Below are 19,681 nucleotides of genomic sequence, written 5' to 3'. Positions count from 1 at the left end.
GAGGTGGATGTCCAGTGTTAGTCATACAAGATACACAGGAAGTGTGTGTGTGAGTGTTTTCTATTACCCCACTCAATCAGTTTGTAAAGACATGATAATCCAGCCCCTCAGATTGAAAGATACTATTGAGACTGACAGTTTCCTCACAAAGCCTCCGGCTGATCAAGATGTTCAATGCATATTAGACTTTTGAAGTCTTTAATGAGCTGGGATGTAGTGATTAGACAGTATTAGCGTTTATTCATTGTGTTACCCACTTTCTGGCAGACTTCATATCTAAATAATGTTATCATCATCAAGTCATAAAGGAAAACAATAACAAAGACTTCTTACTGTACAGAAATGCAGCTCACCTTACTCTGGGATATGAAGGAGGAGGATGTTGTTGTTGTGAACCAGGAATTGCCAGTATGAGAAAGGATTTAAATAGACATAGTTTTTTTGTGTGCAACAGTGGAAAGTCACGATACTTTCTAGAAATATACCAAAGACTTTTCACCATGCCAGAAGCTGGAGGGTGTGTGTGTGTGTGTGTGTCTGTCCTCGTGTTGAGGGGGGTGCGCTTACTGAGTGGAAATGCCTGGTAGGATGTGTAGGCCTCAGTAACCAAGGCAACCATTGCTGCTACGCTCGCAATGCTGTTGGGCTGCCCACACAATGTCAGCACTGTGACATCCAGCCTGCAGTTCTGACAGAGAGGAATAAATGAGAGTTACAGGATAGAGAATGGGTATCCTCTGTGCTTATCTGTATGTGTTGGGGGGGCACATCTAATTTGGTATTCAATTAATGCAAAGTTTATTTTTGTATATACATAGGGAAAGTGTATCTATTAAGCCCACCAAAATGTAAATTTAGAAATGTTGTAACCAATTGGATATAAAACAAATGAGGACCAAGTTTACAACACTATGCAAAGTTTTATTGAACCTTTTTTAAATTTAATTTACACTTTGATCAGGGGAGGTGCTTTTTATGCAAGTGTACTTTTTAAGCCCAGCTGAAATAAAAGTGCTATTCCTAAATAAATCATCATTGAATAGCAAATGAAGTTTTTTTTAACAGTAAAATATGATCAATGTATTGGGAAATGAGTTATCTTTGCTTGACATCTAACATGTTGTTGCAGTACACTAAACTATGGAACTACTTAAAAAAAATAATAAAAATAAGTAAAATGGTAATATATGCATGGATACAAACATTAATCTCTTACACGTTAAGAGTAGTTCCACAAAAAAAGCCCACATGTAATCTGGGCGTCTTGTAAACATCAAAGATTTTCTTCAACTGAATTAATCATCAGGAAATAGGAAAATCAGGAAACGTTTTAATGGCAAATCTGATAAAATAAGAAAGGCTCATGGATGCAACAAGCAGATATTGGTAGAGACATTAAACATTAACCTGAAAGATGGAAGTGGGCTTATCAACAGGGCTTAATAGGTCTTAAATTAAATTACATTATTTGCTTCCCATAAATGTAAGAATTATTGCCAATTCTGTTCTTAAGATACAGAATTTTCTATTTTATCTTGCTGATCAGCAGTGATAGTGATGATAGTTCTCAGAAGTTAAAAAGTTAGACCTACGAATTAGTTATCTTAAATACAAAAGTCCTATTTTGAGTTATTTGACCAGAAACAGGCTGTCCTCTATGCGCTTAAAAGTGGAACAAAATAGCATTAAAAAGGCTGTATCTCGTAATGAAATACATTTTGATGACAACCGGTTATTACAATGGTTTTGCCCCCATACATGAACCCCTTCCTGTGTTTCATCTAGATGCAGGGGGACCCGGGCTCCCAGAGAAACTTCAGTGTGTTGGATCGCATCCTCCACACGCACCCTGTCTGGTTGCAACTGTCAATCAATGCTGAGTGCGCCCTCTACATCCTGCTCAGAGAACCCGTCGGGGTGAGGAGAAACAAACTCACCCACTGAATACATAATCTCACCCTCATGTTTAGATTAAGCTCAACTAAATCAGTTTAATGGAGAAAACATAATTCCGTTAGACATTCAGGAAGTCACTCTAATGGAGTATTTTAACTTGGAACTTGTAGTTTGTGGTTTCAAGAGGGATGTTTAAAAGTATTTTTTCAGCTCTTTTAACAGCTTGACTTAATGAAACACAGTTTGTGTTGTGCCTTAAAAACATTATTTTAATCCACACACCCTCTTTAGCTTTTTAATGTAGTTCAAATGTTAATTTTCAACAGTGAAAGTGAAAGAAATTGCTGGAGAACTTCATTGCTAAAAGTTAGAACAGGGCAATGCCTTGTCAGTGTTCTCCCGTTTTCGAAGCTCAACAATGGACTCCTTTGTAGACGTTCCTGGTCCGTAAATGCAGCTCGAGCCAGAGGAAGGTGTTGTGTGTCAGAGTGGCCGCGGAGAGAGCGCCGTCCTCCATCAAGGAGTGTTTCATATGTGAAGAGGATTCAGGTGAATGCCAGCACATACAGGTGTACAACAAAGTCAACACACGAGCCCTCTCAAAACACTACCTGAAAGACCTGAAGTACCCTGAACAGCCCCGGGCAAACACACCTGATTCCACACATCAAGGGCTTGATGATTAGTTGATAGGTTGAAGCGGGTCTGGGCTTCAATGTGTACTGTTGGGAGTGCTTAAAACTGGATTTGGGAAACACTGCTTTGAAGTAACAATGAAAGACGTGTTACAATGGAACAATGAAAAACCGTGATTGGTGTCTAACTCTGTCCTATTACCAGCCTTTTCCCTGGAGAGCTCTGCTCTCAGCTTCCCAGACCTTTGTCGATTGGTGGCCTTCTACTGTATCAGCAGGTAATCATCAGCACTACATTTATCTCCACCTGTTAATAACACCCATGCTGTTCGGCCCATTATATGTCGGTAAGAATCGTATAGAAATATGTTGTGTCTCCAGGGATGTGCTGCCTTTCGCTCTGGAGCTGCCAGAAGCCATTGCTCAGGCCTCCTCCCACAGGAAGCTGGAGGCCATCTCTCATATGGGATTAGGTATGGATTTATTTTTAAAAAATGTACAGAATTAAATTATTCTCAAATGTGGGATGGGGTCTCAACCACACAAGGGAAGTATATTGTATATTCAATGCAGTCCATAAGTGGACACTGATGCATGATTGGTTGATTTATCTATGTACTCCAGCCCTGTAATGGATTTGAGATGATACAATAACAATGAAGTTAAATTAAATTTATGAACCAGCGTCTGCTTTAATTTGCAGGTTTTTTCAGCCATATCAGACAAACCATTTATAAATTACATAATTTGTTGTACATGGTCCCCCATTGAAGTGGACTAACAGTATTTGAACAATTGGCTTCACAGTCTGTCTCATTAGGCATGTGTTTTTTTTAATCAGTTCAGCCACAAGAGAGCTGTAAATGTTTAGTCTTGGCACTAGGATTTGCATTTGCATTTGGAGCTGTTTGCTGGTATGATAACACAAGGCACAAATAAGTGTCAATGCAAGTCAAGTTGGGCATCTTTTATGCAGATAAATCAGATTTAATCGGATCAGCCACATAGGCAAAACATTTGTCATGCCAAAATCAGCTGTTTGGTACATTAAGAACAATAAAATAATCACAGGTTAATAAACACCAAAGAACCCTCAGACAGATCAGGAATGCATGTGTCTTCCAATACCGCTCTCAGAATACTCCACTAGCCGAACTACAGAGGTAGCACTGCAAGGTACAAAAAACACAAGTTGACTTGAAAAACTAAATGGCTTAAAAAATAACAAAAATAGTTCTGGAAAAAGGTTTGCTACAAGACTAATATGAACTTGTACCGGAGTGATGGCAAGAGGAAGGTGGAGAAATTAAGCAACTGACATACAAACATTTTGGTATCTGTGAAATGTTTGTGAAATTTTCTGGGCATATATGGCTGCCACTGGGACTGGCTCACTTGTCTTCATTGATTATGTCACTGCTGGCAGCAGCAGGAGAGTGAATTGTAGAGTATACAGAAACATCTTGCTAAGAGACACCAAAATGCCTCAGAAAGTATTGGATGGCAATTTGCCCTGCAGCAGGACAATGACCTCAAATGTACTGCAACCAACCAGTTCAGGGCCAAAAGGGACATTTTCTTGACTGGCCAAGTCAATCACCCATCATGAATATAATCTAGCATGCATTTCAATTCCTGAAGACAAGACTGTAGGCGAAAATGCCCAGAAACAAACAGTAACAGAGGATGGTTGCATACAGGCCGGGGCAGAGCATTATCAGGGAAGATACCCAGCATCCAGTGATGGCTATGGTTAGTGGACTTCAGGCAGTAATTGAACACAAAGGATTTGCAAGTACTAAATACTACAACAATGTTAATATCCTGAAATAAAACGGACAGTCGCCACAGCTTTTAGCCATGGTTTCTTTTTAAAATGGATTGGAGCCAAAACAACAAAAATCACATTCCATATACGTATGTACTGCACTGTGTATCCAATTAATTCGATGTACACAAGGGTCTAAGGTTTGTTTCTGGACTGGAATGTTAATCTTTGTGCACTTCACTGTGAATCTCTTCAGGGTGTGAATCAATTACCTGCCTAACACTAAAGAATAGGTATGTTCAGTAATACAATCTGTGCCAGACATTGTCTTGCTACTCTTTGATTTTCTCCACCCACCAAAAGAGTTCTGGAATTCACTTTCTGACACCCAAAATGGACCTGGGGACCTGCTGGCCCCATCCGCCATTAACAAGCCCCTGCCCAGCAGCATCCAGCACCCACCCACCAGTACCAGCCTGGTCAAGGCAGGTCTGTCGCAGGACCTCTGTTACCTGCTGTCCCGTGGCAAACAGGCATCTCTCTGCTTCATCAACCCTCTCTTCCTACAGCTAGAGGTACATTTTAAATCTAGTATTAGGTTGTAACCCACAAGGTTCCATATTTTTGGGATATTTGTAAGCTGTGGATTCCTTCCCGTTCACTCTCTAGACATTCCATTTGTTTCTTTCTGGTCTGAGTTTGAGAAGGGAAGTCCATTTTGACTGCATCTTGTTGGGATTCTAGGAAACTTCTGTTTGTAGCAAAGCCTAGTTTTTCTCACCAGTTACCAGTTTGACCTGTCATAGTTAACTGAGTCTGGCAAAATAACAGGGTTTGGTGGACGTGTTTAAGTGGATTAACTGAATGGATTTACACACCAGTAAAATCAACCCTAATTTATATTTGGATTATCTATGCTTTTGGAATTCATCATCTGGTACTGATCTAAGGACTTGTTTTTTTTTAAGGTTAGAGATATGGTTGCCAGTCTAATACAGTGTCTAATTTAAGATGTATGGTCCTGAGGTACAGTCTGAAACTGGAGGTACAGTCTGACAACAGAATAGCAGAATATGATTTATAGTCTTCATCTTGCAGTCTACCCTTAAATCTGGGATCAGTTTCACCCTATCCCCATTACCAAACATAACCATGATGAGATAGTATGAAGTACTCATTATGTGAACCAGTTGGTTTTGAGACCACTAGCTACTCACTCTCCCTAGCAACAGCAGAAGCAGCCGTCAAGCCAGCGGGCGTCACACAAACGCCACCGCTTCAAACGCAGCATGAGGATCCGTGTCTCCACGGAGAGCTTCATGACTCTTTCTGGTGGTGGAGGCAGTGGGGAGACCTCAGAATACCAGGACCATCTGGACCAGGAGAGGCTCCAGCCCACCATCCTCCAGTCTAGTTCCAAGCCAGAGAGGAAGGTCCATTCTGGTGCTGGCGTCTTGAAGAGGACCTCTGCACTGTCCCCAGCGTCGGCCGAAGACGAGGATCTACATGTACCACCACCGGTAAAGGTGACTTTATGAGATACAGAGCCGTAAAAAACAATCTCCCCTTTAAGATTTTTCCTGTTTTTATTGTCAAATGTTTTCAGATCTTCACCTGAAACCTAATGTTAGGTCGTCTTAGTGAATAAATAACACAGCCGTTATGGCAGGACCTATAAAGAGCACTTCATGCTCAAACTTCATCCACAAATGATGAGTTAAATCAACTCTGCTTGGCCAATTGGGGAAAAAATCCTCTGCAGCAATGTGAGAGATTTCTCAAACACCACAGGAAGTTATTGTTACCAGTCTTTTCAGCTGAAGGTTGTACAACAAGTTATTGAGTGTAAAAGGGCAATCACTTTTCAGATTGGGTGTTGCTTAAATAAACAAATCATGTATAAAATCGGGTTTGCTTTAATAAATACATGGCTTTGGTTGAAGATACTAAATTTACTGTCAGAATTAAAAAAAATATGTGGCCTGGGAAGTTCCAGGCCTCTGCCCCAAGTGCACATATTAACAAATTATCTATCCTATATTTTTAATAATTTTATTGGGAAAAAAAGTATTAGAAGTCTGAAAAAAAATAAAAAATATATATACATAGACGAGTGACAAATTAAAGGAAAACCCTACATAAAGTGTCTCAGTAAGGGCTTGGGCCACCTCCAGCCACCAGAACAGCTTGCGCCTTGACATTGATTCTATGAGTCTCTGTGACTCTACTGGAGGGATGGAACCCAACTTTTCCAAAAGATATTCCCTCATCTGGTGTTTTGATGATGGTGGTGGAGAGCGCTATCTAACACGTAGGTCCTTTTCCGTTGCCATTTTGATCCAAAATCGAGGTCAACTAGACCTGCTTAGCATTTGTATACTGGCCACAGAGCATAAGCTGTAAAATACTTCATTGTATCATGCAGTACACCCGTATGGAAGCATCTGCATTTATGTTCCTCCACACATTTATTCTGGTATTTTCAAAAAAAAATCTCCCAGCTGTATGTATACATTAAAAACAAAATGAAAATCATAAAGGGGAATGCAATTTTCACGGTGCTGTATGTCTCTCTCTATTCTGTCATTCTTTATTTTTCTCTCCCTCCCTTTTTCATATTCCTCTCTCGCTCTTTATGTCTCTTCCGCTCTATCACCTGCTTTGACACAAACAAATACTCACCTGTCAGACTGATGAGTTGATACAGTGTAAAAAGATATACCTGCCATGATGTACCTGCCATGACAGGAGGTGGAAAAGGACCCTCCTGCCCCACAGCAGCCAAGGATCGAGGAGTCATGCCTGTCCTTCGAGGGTCGCCCGGCTCCCTCCTTGGCTGAATTGGACAGCAGCAGCTCCTTCAGCAGCCTGGAGGAAGAGGAGCCGGAACCAGAGGACCAGTTCTTCAAACAAGCGAACCCCAACCCCCAGTGCCGTCCGCCCTTGGTGCGCTCGCGGGGGGGTCACGGAGGTCTTCACAGGATGAGTGCAGCATTCGTCTGTTTCTTCGCCCCAGAGAAGAGGCTAACTAGACTTGTGGAGGAGTTGTCTCAGGACCGGAGGTCAGTTTACTCCCATGTCTATGAGAGAGAGAGCAGACAATTCCTCTATTCATGTCGAGTATCTGATAAAAAGAATAAAAAAACATATATATATACACACTACCGTTCACAAAAGATTGGGTTCACTTAGAAATGTCCTTGTTTTTTAAATAAAAGCTATTTTTTTGTAAATGGCTCTTGTAGTTGGAAACAGCTGATTTTTAATGGAATTTTTACATGGGGGGTACAGAGGCCCATTATCAGCAACCATCATCTCTGTGTTCCAAAGGCACGTTGTGTTTGCTAGTCCAAGTTTATTTTAAAAGGCTAATTGATCATTAGAAAAGCCTTTTGCGATTGTGACAGCACCGCTGAAAACTGTTGTGCTTATTAATGAAGCAATAAAGCTGGACTGGGCCTCCATACGCCTATGTAAATATTCTGCTGAACATCTTCCATTTCCATCTAAAATAGTAATTTACAACATTACCAATGTCTACACTGTAATTCTGAACAATTTCATGCTATTTTAATGGACTAAATATTGCTTTTCTTTCAAAAACAAGGACATTTCTAACTGACCCCAAACTTTTGAACGGTAGTGTATAATTTATCTGAATTCAATCGAAATTGCCCATTTGGAGCTAACTTGGCCGCAATTAATGATGTAACATTGTTTAAATCTGTTGTAATGTTTCTGATCCAAATCTCACCGTCCAAATCTGTTTCTATGTCTCTGGAGGTCTGCGTTTGGCTCCCTGGTCCAGGACTTCCTGGAGATTCAGAGGGAGGAGTTGAGGGACATCCTGGCCCAGGCTGCCTCTTCGCCATCGTCCTCCATGTCAACAACCTCCGTGGGGGTGCTCCTGGGACTGCGGCGCTTCCTTTCCCAGGCCAAGAGCTTCCTCCTGGATAGCGGAGAGCTGTCACCCCCCCTAGAGACCCTGGTGCCAGACAATGAGAAAGGTAGTGTTATCATCTCTACTCCAGTTGTCTTGAGTGGCAGGATCTTCAGGTGGTCTGGATCCAAGCCATGAAACATGTTGTTACAGTGCCGTACACAGGGTAGCACATTAACACCCACTACCTGCCAAATGAGGTGAGTTTCTTTTGACTTTGGCGCTTATTTCTGCCAAAACCGCCGGCCACTGTGGCTAGTAGCCATTAGCCAAAAAGAAAGTTATCGAAAAATACCTCCCAGAATATGATGAACCTAAAAAAACACCATTAAACTCCAATGAAACTCCACAGTGGGCCGGTGAAAGAAGAAAGTGAATTTCCTACCTGGGCCATACGTGACGCAGCACATATTGTTAATGCACCAAACCAAGCGTGCATGACAGGAGGACCGAAACACAAACACGATTTGATGTTGTCAAGCGCGTCAGTGGGAGCGTTCACACCAGGGTGCGCTTGTTGGACCGGGTGTTTAATAATGCACCTTAAAAGGGCTTATTTGGATCCTGTGTGCTGAGCAGTGTTTCCGTGTCTTTGTGTATTGGCCGTCACGGACACACCTGTGCCTGTGAATATTCTCATCGGAAAATGATTGCTCCTCCTTCATGAGAATTCAATCACCGTGACGTTGCTTCCTGAATGATCTATTGTATTTATCCGCTTGCACGTCATATTCTCTTGCTTCTGGTCTACAGTAGCATCTAGTTTGTTACTGCGGGGGGCTAATTTAATCCTGTGTGCCTGCCTGTACCCTGAAAATAATTCTGACTTTAAATATGCAAACAACCCTGGCTGTAGGCAGCCATGAGTGGCGGTGTCCAAACAAGACAGTGTATTTTATTCTGAGCTAGGCAAAACTCTCCAGCCTTCTTCCTTGACTGAGCTCGAGGCTTTGTCGTGCTGGGCTCAGTCTCTGGCTTTGTTGTCCTCGCTGTCGTCTTTGGGTCAAACACACACACACACACACACAGGCAGTTAGTGCAGTCTGGTTAGAGCATACCTTCAGCGTGTTTCTCTCTATGCCCGCTCCAATTGGTCCTGATCAGATGCAGCTATGTAGAGGTGGAGCAGCGTGTGCCCGGGTTTCACCTTGTTAGTGGGTTGAGGGCGTGACCAATCAGGTAGCCCCGGCGCTTCGCCTCCAACAGCCCCAGGTAAGACTTGATGGGGTTGGCGGTTAGACAGGTACCTTCTACTTGTTCCGGCTAGCTTCCAGGCCTGGTGAGACCGGTGTCCTGGTATTCCGCCTAGCTCCCAGCATAGGTGACCATGGCGTAGGACCCAGTACTGGCTCTGTGACACCGTGAAGGTGTAAGCACCCCCCCCCCCCCCCCGGCATGGTGGGCACAAACTCTAGCACCTTATCCTTCTGGCCAGAACTCGAGGCACCTGGGTTCTGACCTTCGGTACTTCGGGCGGTACACTGGCATGTGCCGTTGCAGGCCCAAGCCTGCTCACGGAAACCAGAGCGCCGACTGCGGAAACGGCAGAGAGGCAGACTGTCCAGAGGCTTTTAGCGAGAAAGGTTTGGCAACACCGTCCTGGTGCGTAGGGGGGTGGCTTTCGTTTTATCTAAAGGAGTTCACATTGTCATCAGGATTTTAACGCTTTGCAAGCCAAGTCAGAGGACCTCATCTATCACATTAAACCTGCCAAAGAGCTCTGTACACTGCATACGTTACTGGATGGTAGAAATGGGCCATTTGTTCATTGAGATTTCTCAGGAGAGTGTATGGATGTAGGTGTATGTGTCTTTGTGTGTGTTGCCGCGGCAGAGCAGTGAGCGCTGAGGCTTTGGGAAAAAGTGGAGTGGACTCCCCTGATTTCAGTTGCTATTGCTTTAATTGGCTTACGCACACGCACACTGCGTCGGCGGAGGCATTTGCTCTGTTTTTTCTCCCTCATCATTTATCATAAAAATATATCAGAGTCCCACATGCACTTGAAGAGCATCACGATTGTCAGGAAGGGATGGAGGGGGAAGAGGGGAGTGAGAAAGACAGATGGAGGGAGAGAGACAGGTGGAGGGAGAGAGACAGATGGAGGGAGAGAGACAGGTGGAGGGAGAGAGACAGGTAGAAAAGGGAAGGGGAGAGAGAGAGACAGATGGAGGGAGAGAGACAGGTAGAAAAGGGAAGGGGAGAGAGAGAGAGAGGAGAAATGAGAGGGAAGAAAGAAAGAACGAAACAAGGAAGGACCAAGGAAGAATGAGTGAGGATGGGGGCTGGTTATTAATATGGAGCCCAGATTAGCTTTATGTGTGAGGGACTTTGCCTGGCCCTCAGTAATGTACATTCATGTCATCAGTAAAGAAGGTGTATGGTATGCGTGTGTACACATTCGATGTTGAAACAGGAGTGAATTTCTATTCCTGTTGCGACTTGTCCTGTAATTATTTTTTCCCATCCTGCAAAAGTTAGATAATCGAACATATGATGGGTGAACGTTTAACAGTGAGATCACTTTTAAGAAAACTCCCTGACTAGAAAATGTGTTTTCTTCGTACATGAAAATCATACTGCAGTTTTCTTTTTTTTCTTGATTTTACATATCTGTCACGGCTGTGGAGGCAGGACACAAGTGCAGAGTGGTAGTCAAAACTCCTTCTTTTAAATCGGTTGGAAGGCAAATAAAAACAACGCAGCGACCAATGCACTAGACCTGGCCAAACAACACTCCACACTGGGTGTAGCAAACAACTCAACTTATATAGGACCCCCAATTGTAGGTAACGATGCACAGCTGCCTCCAATTGGGGAGAACAAAAACAACCATAGAGATGCCAAGAAGCATCTCTGCCAGGTCCTGACTATGACCCCCAGACCAGCGCAGAGATGGCTAGGGGCATAGCCCCTAAAGTTAGAAATACCTATGTAATGCGACAAGGCTGTTGGAGAAAAAGAAAAACACTTTTTGCAATAGCATACTTTAGCTACTTTAGAGGAGGGCCTCATACACAGTGCGAGTGATCTGAGCAAAAGGAAAGAGACAGCAACCAGTTCACTGGCCCGGTTGACTAACATATTGTGTGTTATTTTGTCATCTTTTCTGACGACACAGTGGCTGTCTATGTTGCTTTAAACCCCAGAGAAGATTAAGTTAACTAGTTAATGCGACGGGCCGGTTGAGAATGAGAATGCAGAACCTTTAACTGTGTGTTTCTACCTGGGGACCTACAAGACCCATGGGAGTACTATTTTCATGTCAACCTCTAGTGCACTAGAAAATCCCCAAAAATCCCCCCAGGATAGTAAAACAAGCTAAAACTGACCTTCTGGGGATGTTTTGCCGGTGCCCATGTGGAAAAGTTTATTTTCAGCTGAGGGGTTGGATATAGTGTAAGAGTTTGGGTCGTGGTTGGAATTCTAACTGATTGGGTAGGGGTGGATTGTGTTTATAGAACTAGTAGTTTGAGGGTTTTGAGAGAAAAGTGTTAGCAATCAAAAACTGTGTATGTCGCTATGGATAAGAGCATCTGTAAAATGTACTGAAATATAATGTATGTGCCTCCTTTGTGTGTATGTGTCCGCCTGTTTGTGGGTACGTGTGTACGTACACGCGTGCTCCCCGATCCAGACCTAGCCCTGGAGAAGGCCCTGTTTGGCTGCGTCCTAAAGCCCCTGAAGGCGCTGCTAGGCCAGGTCCTCCTGTCACTCCACAAACAGGACGGCACCACTCAGCGACTAGCCTGCAGTCTCCTGGCCTGCCAGCCGGGGGCGCTGGAGCGCCTCGGGGTGCGTGTGGGCGTGCCCGATGCTCGTGGCTTGGAAAGGGTGAAGCAGAAGCTGGCACTCATGCAGCGCACCCACTCTCCCATAGACAAAGTGTTGCTTCTTCTGCAGGTCTGCAAGGAAGTGCAGAAAGACGCAGGGGCCCTCCGCGACGGTGGTGAGTGGGCTTTTACAAAAATAGAGTAAAATGAAAGTGTGTTATCTATGGGTTATCTATTCGAAACACACTATATTTATATTTATTTTTTATTCATTTGTGTTCATTTAATCTAGGAGCTATATAGTATAATAAGCAAGGAAACAATATATTTCGCCATTCCCGTTCCTACTCTCAGGACAGGAAGTGAGCTCTGAGGACTTCCTGCTGGCGCTGTCCTACGTCGTAGTGATGTGTAACACACCTCAGATCCTACTGGAGGTGGAATACATGATGGAACTATTGGAGCCATCCTGGCTGACAGGGGAGGGTATGCACTACACCGCTAATACACCATTAGACTACACCCTGTCCACCGCTAATACACGGTTAGCCTACACCCTGTCCACCGCTAATACACCATTAGACTACACCCTGTCCACCGCTAATACACGGTTAGCCTACACCCTGTCCACCGCTAATACACGGTTAGCCTACACCCTGTCCACCGCTAATACATCAGCCTACACCCTATCCACCGCTAATACACCTACACCTATCTACACCATGAATAATAATGATACACTAATATTATTCATTTGGTAATATGCTTTTAATTACACAAAACATCAGCTCAAAGTGCATAAAAGAAAAGTTTCATCTAAATATCTTTAAAGCATCAAACCAATAAAGCACGAGGTGGGGTGGTGTGTTATATAAACTTTACCTTTTGGTATTTAGAAAAATCTAATTTGAAAACATCAAAGCATCACTGTTCAATATAAAGAAACATAGACAGCTGATTGACATTGTTCCAGCTGCCATCATAGAATAGTAGCAGAACATTTTAGACCGTAATCAAGCCCTGTACTTACAATGTCGTTGTTTTATTCTGCATGACCACATCTCTGTTTATGCAGAACCAACTTCTAGTGTTGGTGCCAAAAAGCTGTTATTTGTGTCCCATCTGGTCATGGAACTCGAAGTTTCAATGACGTGTAGCAAACTCCAGATGCTAATATCTACGTGTTGGTTAGAGTAGAGGCTTTATGCTGGAAATGTATTCAAATAGCTTTCTGGCACAGAGGAAGACACGTTCTTAAGAAAAAATAAGTAAATAAGAACAAACACAATGAACAGTTTTACCTCAATTAAGGGTTACATTTTTCTCATATATTGAGTGATGAACAACTATATCTGTGTTGACATTTTGCTGCGCCCTGATGCTCTCCCTCTCCCAGGTGGCTACTATCTGACCAGTGTCTATGCCAGCCTGTGTCTGATCCAGAGCCTGGAGGTGGAGGGGAGCTCTCCTCCCCCAAGGGGTCTTACCCGTGAGACCCAGGACAGGTTGAGGGCATGGGGACGCAGACGCAGCCTGGAAGCCAAGAGCAACCGAGAGAGACAACAAAACCAGGCGAGATAACCATTTCAATCACTTAATCAATGTTGTTAATAAAGTTTTTTTTTTTATAAATGCTTAATTTTCTGTATAACCAAAATATAAGCTGGATCCCTGAAGGAGGGAATGGGGTACCATGCTAATGGGTGCTTTGGCTACAGCTTCAAAATGGAGTCTCAGGATTTTCCTTTGTCGGGGGTATATATTATTACTGCCCAGTTGAAGGAACTCACTAGCGAGCCTCTTGAACCCAAACTGCCTTACTTGTTGTCATTAAAGTGAATCCATTCAGGCTGCAGCAAACCTACAAAGGACCGACGAAAACTAAACCTCAAAGAGCAAACAATGTAAAGGCAGAGACATAGTGGCTAGAAAAAACATCCTAGGCAATGGGAAGAAACCTAAACGGGAACCAGACTCTGTGGCGCTAGAGATGTTGATACCGAGTTGTTACACTCGGTGGTGGGTTGCCCCAACATAGATTAACTTTTAAACAGGGTTAAATCAAGGTTATTCTATAAATCTTCTTGCACCAAATGTAAAACCAAGATAAAAAAAAAACATGGATAGAATTATGTGATGTGAAGAATGATTTCATTGCCCCCCAATTGACTAGAAAATTGTTAAAGATGCTGCTCATGCTGAAGGCACCTCTCTACATCTCTATGGGGACGGGCCAGTTAGTGGATCCAGGTTCAAATAGCATTTGTTTATTTTCAAAATGCTTTAGCTGTATTGAAGTGTCTGGTGCATTAGAACCAATGGAATTGCACCAAAAGATTCCAAACCCACTCACCTGAGACACCGTGTTCTCATACTTTTTATTCCCCAGAACCTGACCATCACCAATAAAAATAGTATGGCTAGTGAATTGGGGTATGCTCACTTAAACCTTTACTTAGAAAGTAGCCAGCTCTGCCACACACACTCCATTCACCCACAATTCGACCCTTCAGTTCACCATTTAAACGGTACGGATGATGTAGTTAGCTAGTCAGTCACGTGGCCTACTCACTCTATTCAAATAGCGGCTAGTTATAACACACACATACACACACACCCGCCAACAGATTTGCAGTGCCTGCCACTGAGGGAGATCAGTGAGCTAGCTAAGTGCTATGAAGAAGTGGGCGGTCAGATAACATGAAATTTACTGAGCGGCAGCAACCCACTGACGAGAGCAAACACAATATGCACACGGACGGCGAGGAGCTCAGTGACTCTGTAAGTTGCTGCTTTTTTAATGTTTGTTAATGACGTGGTTGTAACAGTGGCTCGCGGGGAACTCACTGCTCGGACAGTATCCGGTGTGTTTGAGTGATTGTAAAGGGTGTTAAGGGATTGTGTGTGTGTGTGTGTGTGTTATGTATGTGTGTGTGTTATAGAGGCATCTGGTGCCGTAGGTGGTTCTCCAATTATGTAACACGTTTGTGCAGTGCATTTAGACAGTGTTGTGTGTGTTATGGCACACTGTATAATGGTGTATTGGAGTGTTGTCTTGTAGACCTGTTCAGTGTAAGTGTAAGGGCTGAAGGGACAGTGTGGCTAAAAGGAGGCGGGTGTGCGCGTGCGCGTGTGATTTAGGTAGATATAAAACAGTAGTGAGTTTGTTTAAAATATAGGGACTCGGTATCGATTAAGACTGTTGAATAGACGCTGAAGACCGTGGTTATTATAGGTAGACCGGTTAATGTTGATTTCAGTTAAGGAATGGAGATATGTGAGATATACAGTAGCTCAAAATATGAAAATCTGTGTGAAAAGACTAGTTTGTTGAGGCTGTGTGTATAACCAGTCACATACAGCATTGAGTTAGTCTGTCTTTGATTTATTTGATCCAAGTTAACTGGTGTTGAAGCTCTCCAGTCTTTTTGTGTTGTTTGAAAGCTTTTTGTGAAGTAATCAGATACATATTATAACTCGGAGTGGTGTGTGTGTCTGTGTGTGTGTGTGTGTGCGTGTGATTTTGTGTGTTTTTCTACCTGTGTATGTGCGCGTGCGCGCGTGTGCGTGTGATTGTGTGTGTTTTTCAGAGGTGCGTCCGGGTGCTGTTTCAGGACGGTGATCGCAGCGCTGTGCGTACGCTGCAGTGGAGAGCCGGCGAGAGCAGTGACACCCTGGCCCAGCTCTGTGCCTCCACCTTCGGAGTCTCCGAGCCCCAGCTCTACACCCTCTACTGGAGGTCTGGGGGGGAGATGAGGGCCCTTCCCCCCCAAGCACAGCCTCAGGACCTGGCCAGCCACAGCGAGGGAGGCCCCTCTCTCTCCTACCTCCGCACTGACCACGATTTCAGCAAGATGCGGCGGCTGACCAGAGGGGGCGCCGTGGACCTGGGGGAGTCCGTGTGTGAGGAGTGATGGAGGAAGAAGGAAGGAGGCGGATGGATGGATGGGGAGAGAGAGAGAGAGAGATAAAGGAATGAAGAGGAGGAGGAAGAAGATGGGGAAGGGTTCTTTGTGGATCTCAGCGTCTTTTGATTGGTTGATTGATTAAAAAGCACTTGTGTTGTGTCTTGGACGTGTTGTCAGCCCTCGCTAAAGACTCCGGGTCAAGTCTCAAATGGCACCGTATTCCATAGTGAGCGTTTAACAGTAATTCACTGCACTTTATGGGTTTTGGTAAGAAGTTGTCTACTACATGGGCTTTGATGTACTGTATCTCAAATCTAGGGCTCTCTATGGGAATATGGTGTCAAATCTAGGGCTCTCTATGGGAATATGGTGCAAAATCTAGGGCTCTCTATGGGAATATGGTGTCAAATCTAGGGCTCTCTATGGGAATATGGTGCCAAATCTAGGGCACTCTGGGAATATGGTGCCAAATCTTGGGCACTCTAAGGGAATGTGGTGCCAAATCTAGGGCACTATATGGGAATGTGGTGTCAAATTTAGAGCACTATATGGGGCAATAAGAAGAGCTCTACATGGGGAATAAGGCGTTATTTGAGACTGAAACTTAGATAAAGGGCCGGTTGGTTGGTTGTCTTCTAGTCGCATCACTTCTGTGTATCAGTCTGCTGCTCCTCGGTTGGGACCATAGAATTAAAATGAATTCTATAAATTCTATATCTATATTCGGAACCCTGTTGTTAAGGGTTGGGGTGGGGGGTGCTGAACCACTAGCTGCCAGTATGTCCTTTGGAAGTATTGCTTCTGTACTGTAAGAGCGACAGGAATATTTTTTACGAGATTAAACCTCAATACCAAAGTTAAGAAAGGAAAGTCATACACACAGGGATGTGTGAAGCTTAGACGAGAGCGGACATGGTTATTTTGACTTATTTACAGTGTTACCGATAAAGGACTAGATAAAAGCAGCTGCTAGCTGCCGGATAGCGTCTTTCGCCATGAATCTTTCTGTGGAGGCAGCTCAGCCATAAACATAGAAATGAGGTAATTAGGTAAGTGGTGATGGCACCACTTAACATTTGACAGGTTTGTATGCTCTCTGATTGCATTTGAACAGGGTTTGTTCTTTTTGTCCCTATTCTTAACCCCTAATGTTTTCTTAAATTATAATTTCAGATGTTAATATCCCCAAAAATGCATTTCAAAACTGTCTGACCCTAGGTATCTGTGAAAATCGTTCCCAAATGCATGTTTGAGTCCAACTCCCAAGATACCCCTCTCTCTAACTGAGTGGGTGGGTTCAACGATAGAGAGGATTCTAACTTGCTGATGCTGACAAACATAGCCAGGCTAATGGTTCCATAATAAAGTAATATTTACTTTGATGGGTGAGAAAGAGCTTGTGATGTGATTGTTTGGTATAACTGTTATATAGTCTGCTGTGTTATTTAATCATAACATCACATGCCAGGCTGGAGACAAAAACAGCATCATTTACTCAATGACAAGCACGCTGTTCCGCAGTATGCCAAGGGGAACTACTAGTATTGGCTGGTGAAGAATTTAAATACATTAATATGTTTGATTTTGTCAAGGACATTACTGTGCTTGCTATCATTGGAGTGGTTGACAGAGACTTCTGGCTGTAATACTCGTCCATGCCTTCATAAAGTGAACAGATATCAATCTAAAAAACTGCTGGACCTCGAGGAACGAGGTGTCTAGCTAGCTGGCTATTTGATAGCTGGATTCATCATTATCACATTGTTATCAGCTGTCTACAGATAGAAAATGGGTGGCAATTTACAAAAAGGGCCAACAGTTTTGTATTAATTGCACTGTTGAGGATTGGAATACCGTGGCTTTGCTGGAGCTAATAAATAGGAAAATAATTGTTTCGATGTATGTTTACACAAAGCCAGAAGTGGAGTCGCCTTGCCCATGTTGGTCTATGGTAATCAATGGCATGGAAGAGGAGTGCACTTTTTTGTGTCATGATATAATTTGAAATGACTAACCTTTTCCCTGATCATTTTTCATAGTTATGATGTGACCATACAATAAATTATGATATTTCCAGACCTTGGACATGGTGGATTGACTACTAAAGCATGAATTTTGACTGTAAAAATCCTCTTTAACCTTAAAGGGGTAATCAACCCCCAGACACACAAATCTTGAAGAATCTGTTAATCTGGTGAAAACCATAAGCCAGTAAAATAAAATACAATGTATATACAGTTCTCATGCTGGTACATTTAATTCTACTTGAAAAACTGGTCCAAATCAAATATACCTATTTTATTCAAAATGCTTAAAACCATCAAATTTCACCATCAAACTAATTTGAATTCTGCCCACAAATGTGATTTTACAGCAATCTAACACTCTTAACTATGCATTAAATACTTAACAAGTCATGCTGATATTGAATTTGGGGTTACTGCATGTTGACATTTTCTAGCAACCAAGCCACTGAGATTTTAATTAACCTAGCCAGCCAGCCTGGTCAGAGAGAGCATTGCATTGTGGGATTTGTAGTTAAGTTAGTGATACACATTTTTCATGCTACAAAATGCAAAGACCACAGCATGTTCTTCTCCCACATTTAAATAATATAAACAAACTAAATCATAGAAATGTGGGGTTCTGGGTGGATTATTCCTTTAAATATAACATGTATAATATTCCTTTTAATATAACCTATATTATTCCTTATAAATATAACCTAACATTAACATTTAACTGTTTTACAATTCCGTTTTTATGCCTGCGGTTGGTTGGTCTTGCTTTCGAGTTGTTCCAACATAATCTCTGCCCTCACCAATGAATGTAGATCTATATTTGAATAGAAAAAATAATAATACAAGGTAAATGTGTAGGTGAGGTTGGAAACTGGAGTGGGACAAAAATGTATACATATGTGAGACAACCAATCATATAATTTCTTTGGGGCAGAGCTGCCTCTAGAAAAAGATTCATGACGAATAAACCTAACCTGTATAGAGGCAAACGCCATTTTGTGATCTTGAGTCTGGTACTGTTGATGTCTGCCATTATAAATGCCACAGGTTTGAGGACGTTTTTTTTATTGAAAAACACAATATAACCTTGTTAAGATTTTGCCAATAATTTCATTTTACAAACTCACGTTAGAAAGAAACACATTTATCAAAAAAATTATAATTCTGTTTTACTTTGTATAACTTTTTCTGTAAAACTGCTAAAACATTCCATCAAAGAAAGAGCTTTTCAGAGCAAAGACACTCTATGTGACGACGCCAATAAAACTGGAACCATGTTATACATCATGGTGATTGGTTGAATGTAAAGTGACCTACGTCGCCATGGCGACTCCTGCTGCAAGTCCTCTTTGCCAACAGACTGTTCAACTCAATGTTATTTTCAATACAGACTTATGATAATTCATTATTACAATAATTGTGGAAAATGTGGAATATTTATGATAGTGAATATGAATTGAGTTTATTGAATGAATGTAAAATATTTACCTTTATGACATTTTCATTGGAAGGTGGTTGATTTAAAGACAAACTTTCTCTGAGCTCTATTGCATGCTGTTTTAATTTTTATGTGAAGTTTTACAGGTTTTGTAGGTGATGCATGTGTAAATTGTGTGGAAAAAGGCAACATTATGGCATTCACTATTTCTTTGAATGTATTGCTGTATTTTGTCCAAACAACACATTGCTGTAATTGGTCCAGTAATACAAAATCGCAATAAAATTGCAATATCTGTTCATAGT

At 42.5% G+C, this 19,681-nt stretch overlaps 1 protein-coding gene across 3 annotated transcripts in view; it reads left to right on the top strand.

Moving 5' to 3' along the window:
• The window catches only part of si:ch211-168d1.3 (ras and Rab interactor 3), a 30,027-nt gene extending 10,352 nt beyond the window's left edge, over positions 1–19,675 (top strand). The window contains exons 2-13 of one of the 3 annotated variants that reach the window (XM_020043534.3): positions 1,786–1,917; positions 2,331–2,445; positions 2,737–2,809; positions 2,913–3,004; positions 4,663–4,874; positions 5,532–5,825; positions 7,048–7,361; positions 8,083–8,306; positions 11,874–12,185; positions 12,364–12,495; positions 13,406–13,581; positions 15,600–19,675. In XM_020043534.3, the coding sequence (XP_019899093.1) occupies positions 1,786–1,917; positions 2,331–2,445; positions 2,737–2,809; positions 2,913–3,004; positions 4,663–4,874; positions 5,532–5,825; positions 7,048–7,361; positions 8,083–8,306; positions 11,874–12,185; positions 12,364–12,495; positions 13,406–13,581; positions 15,600–15,923 (2,400 nt within the window). In that variant the 3' untranslated portion in view covers positions 15,924–19,675. Of the gene's footprint in view, positions 1–1,785; positions 1,918–2,330; positions 2,446–2,736; positions 2,810–2,912; positions 3,005–4,662; positions 4,875–5,525; positions 5,826–7,047; positions 7,362–8,082; positions 8,307–11,873; positions 12,186–12,363; positions 12,496–13,405; positions 13,582–15,599 lie in introns of all 3 variants that reach the window. The other 2 variants (XM_020043533.3, XM_010898456.4) reach the window with 2 other exon arrangements.
• The last annotated feature ends 6 nt before the right edge of the window (positions 19,676–19,681 follow it).

Source organism: Esox lucius, chromosome 24 (genome assembly GCF_011004845.1).
Source record: "Esox lucius isolate fEsoLuc1 chromosome 24, fEsoLuc1.pri, whole genome shotgun sequence".
NCBI lineage: Eukaryota > Metazoa > Chordata > Actinopteri > Esociformes > Esocidae > Esox > Esox lucius.
Note: the sequence above shows the minus strand (reverse complement) of the source record. Positions and strands in the feature narration are given on the sequence as shown.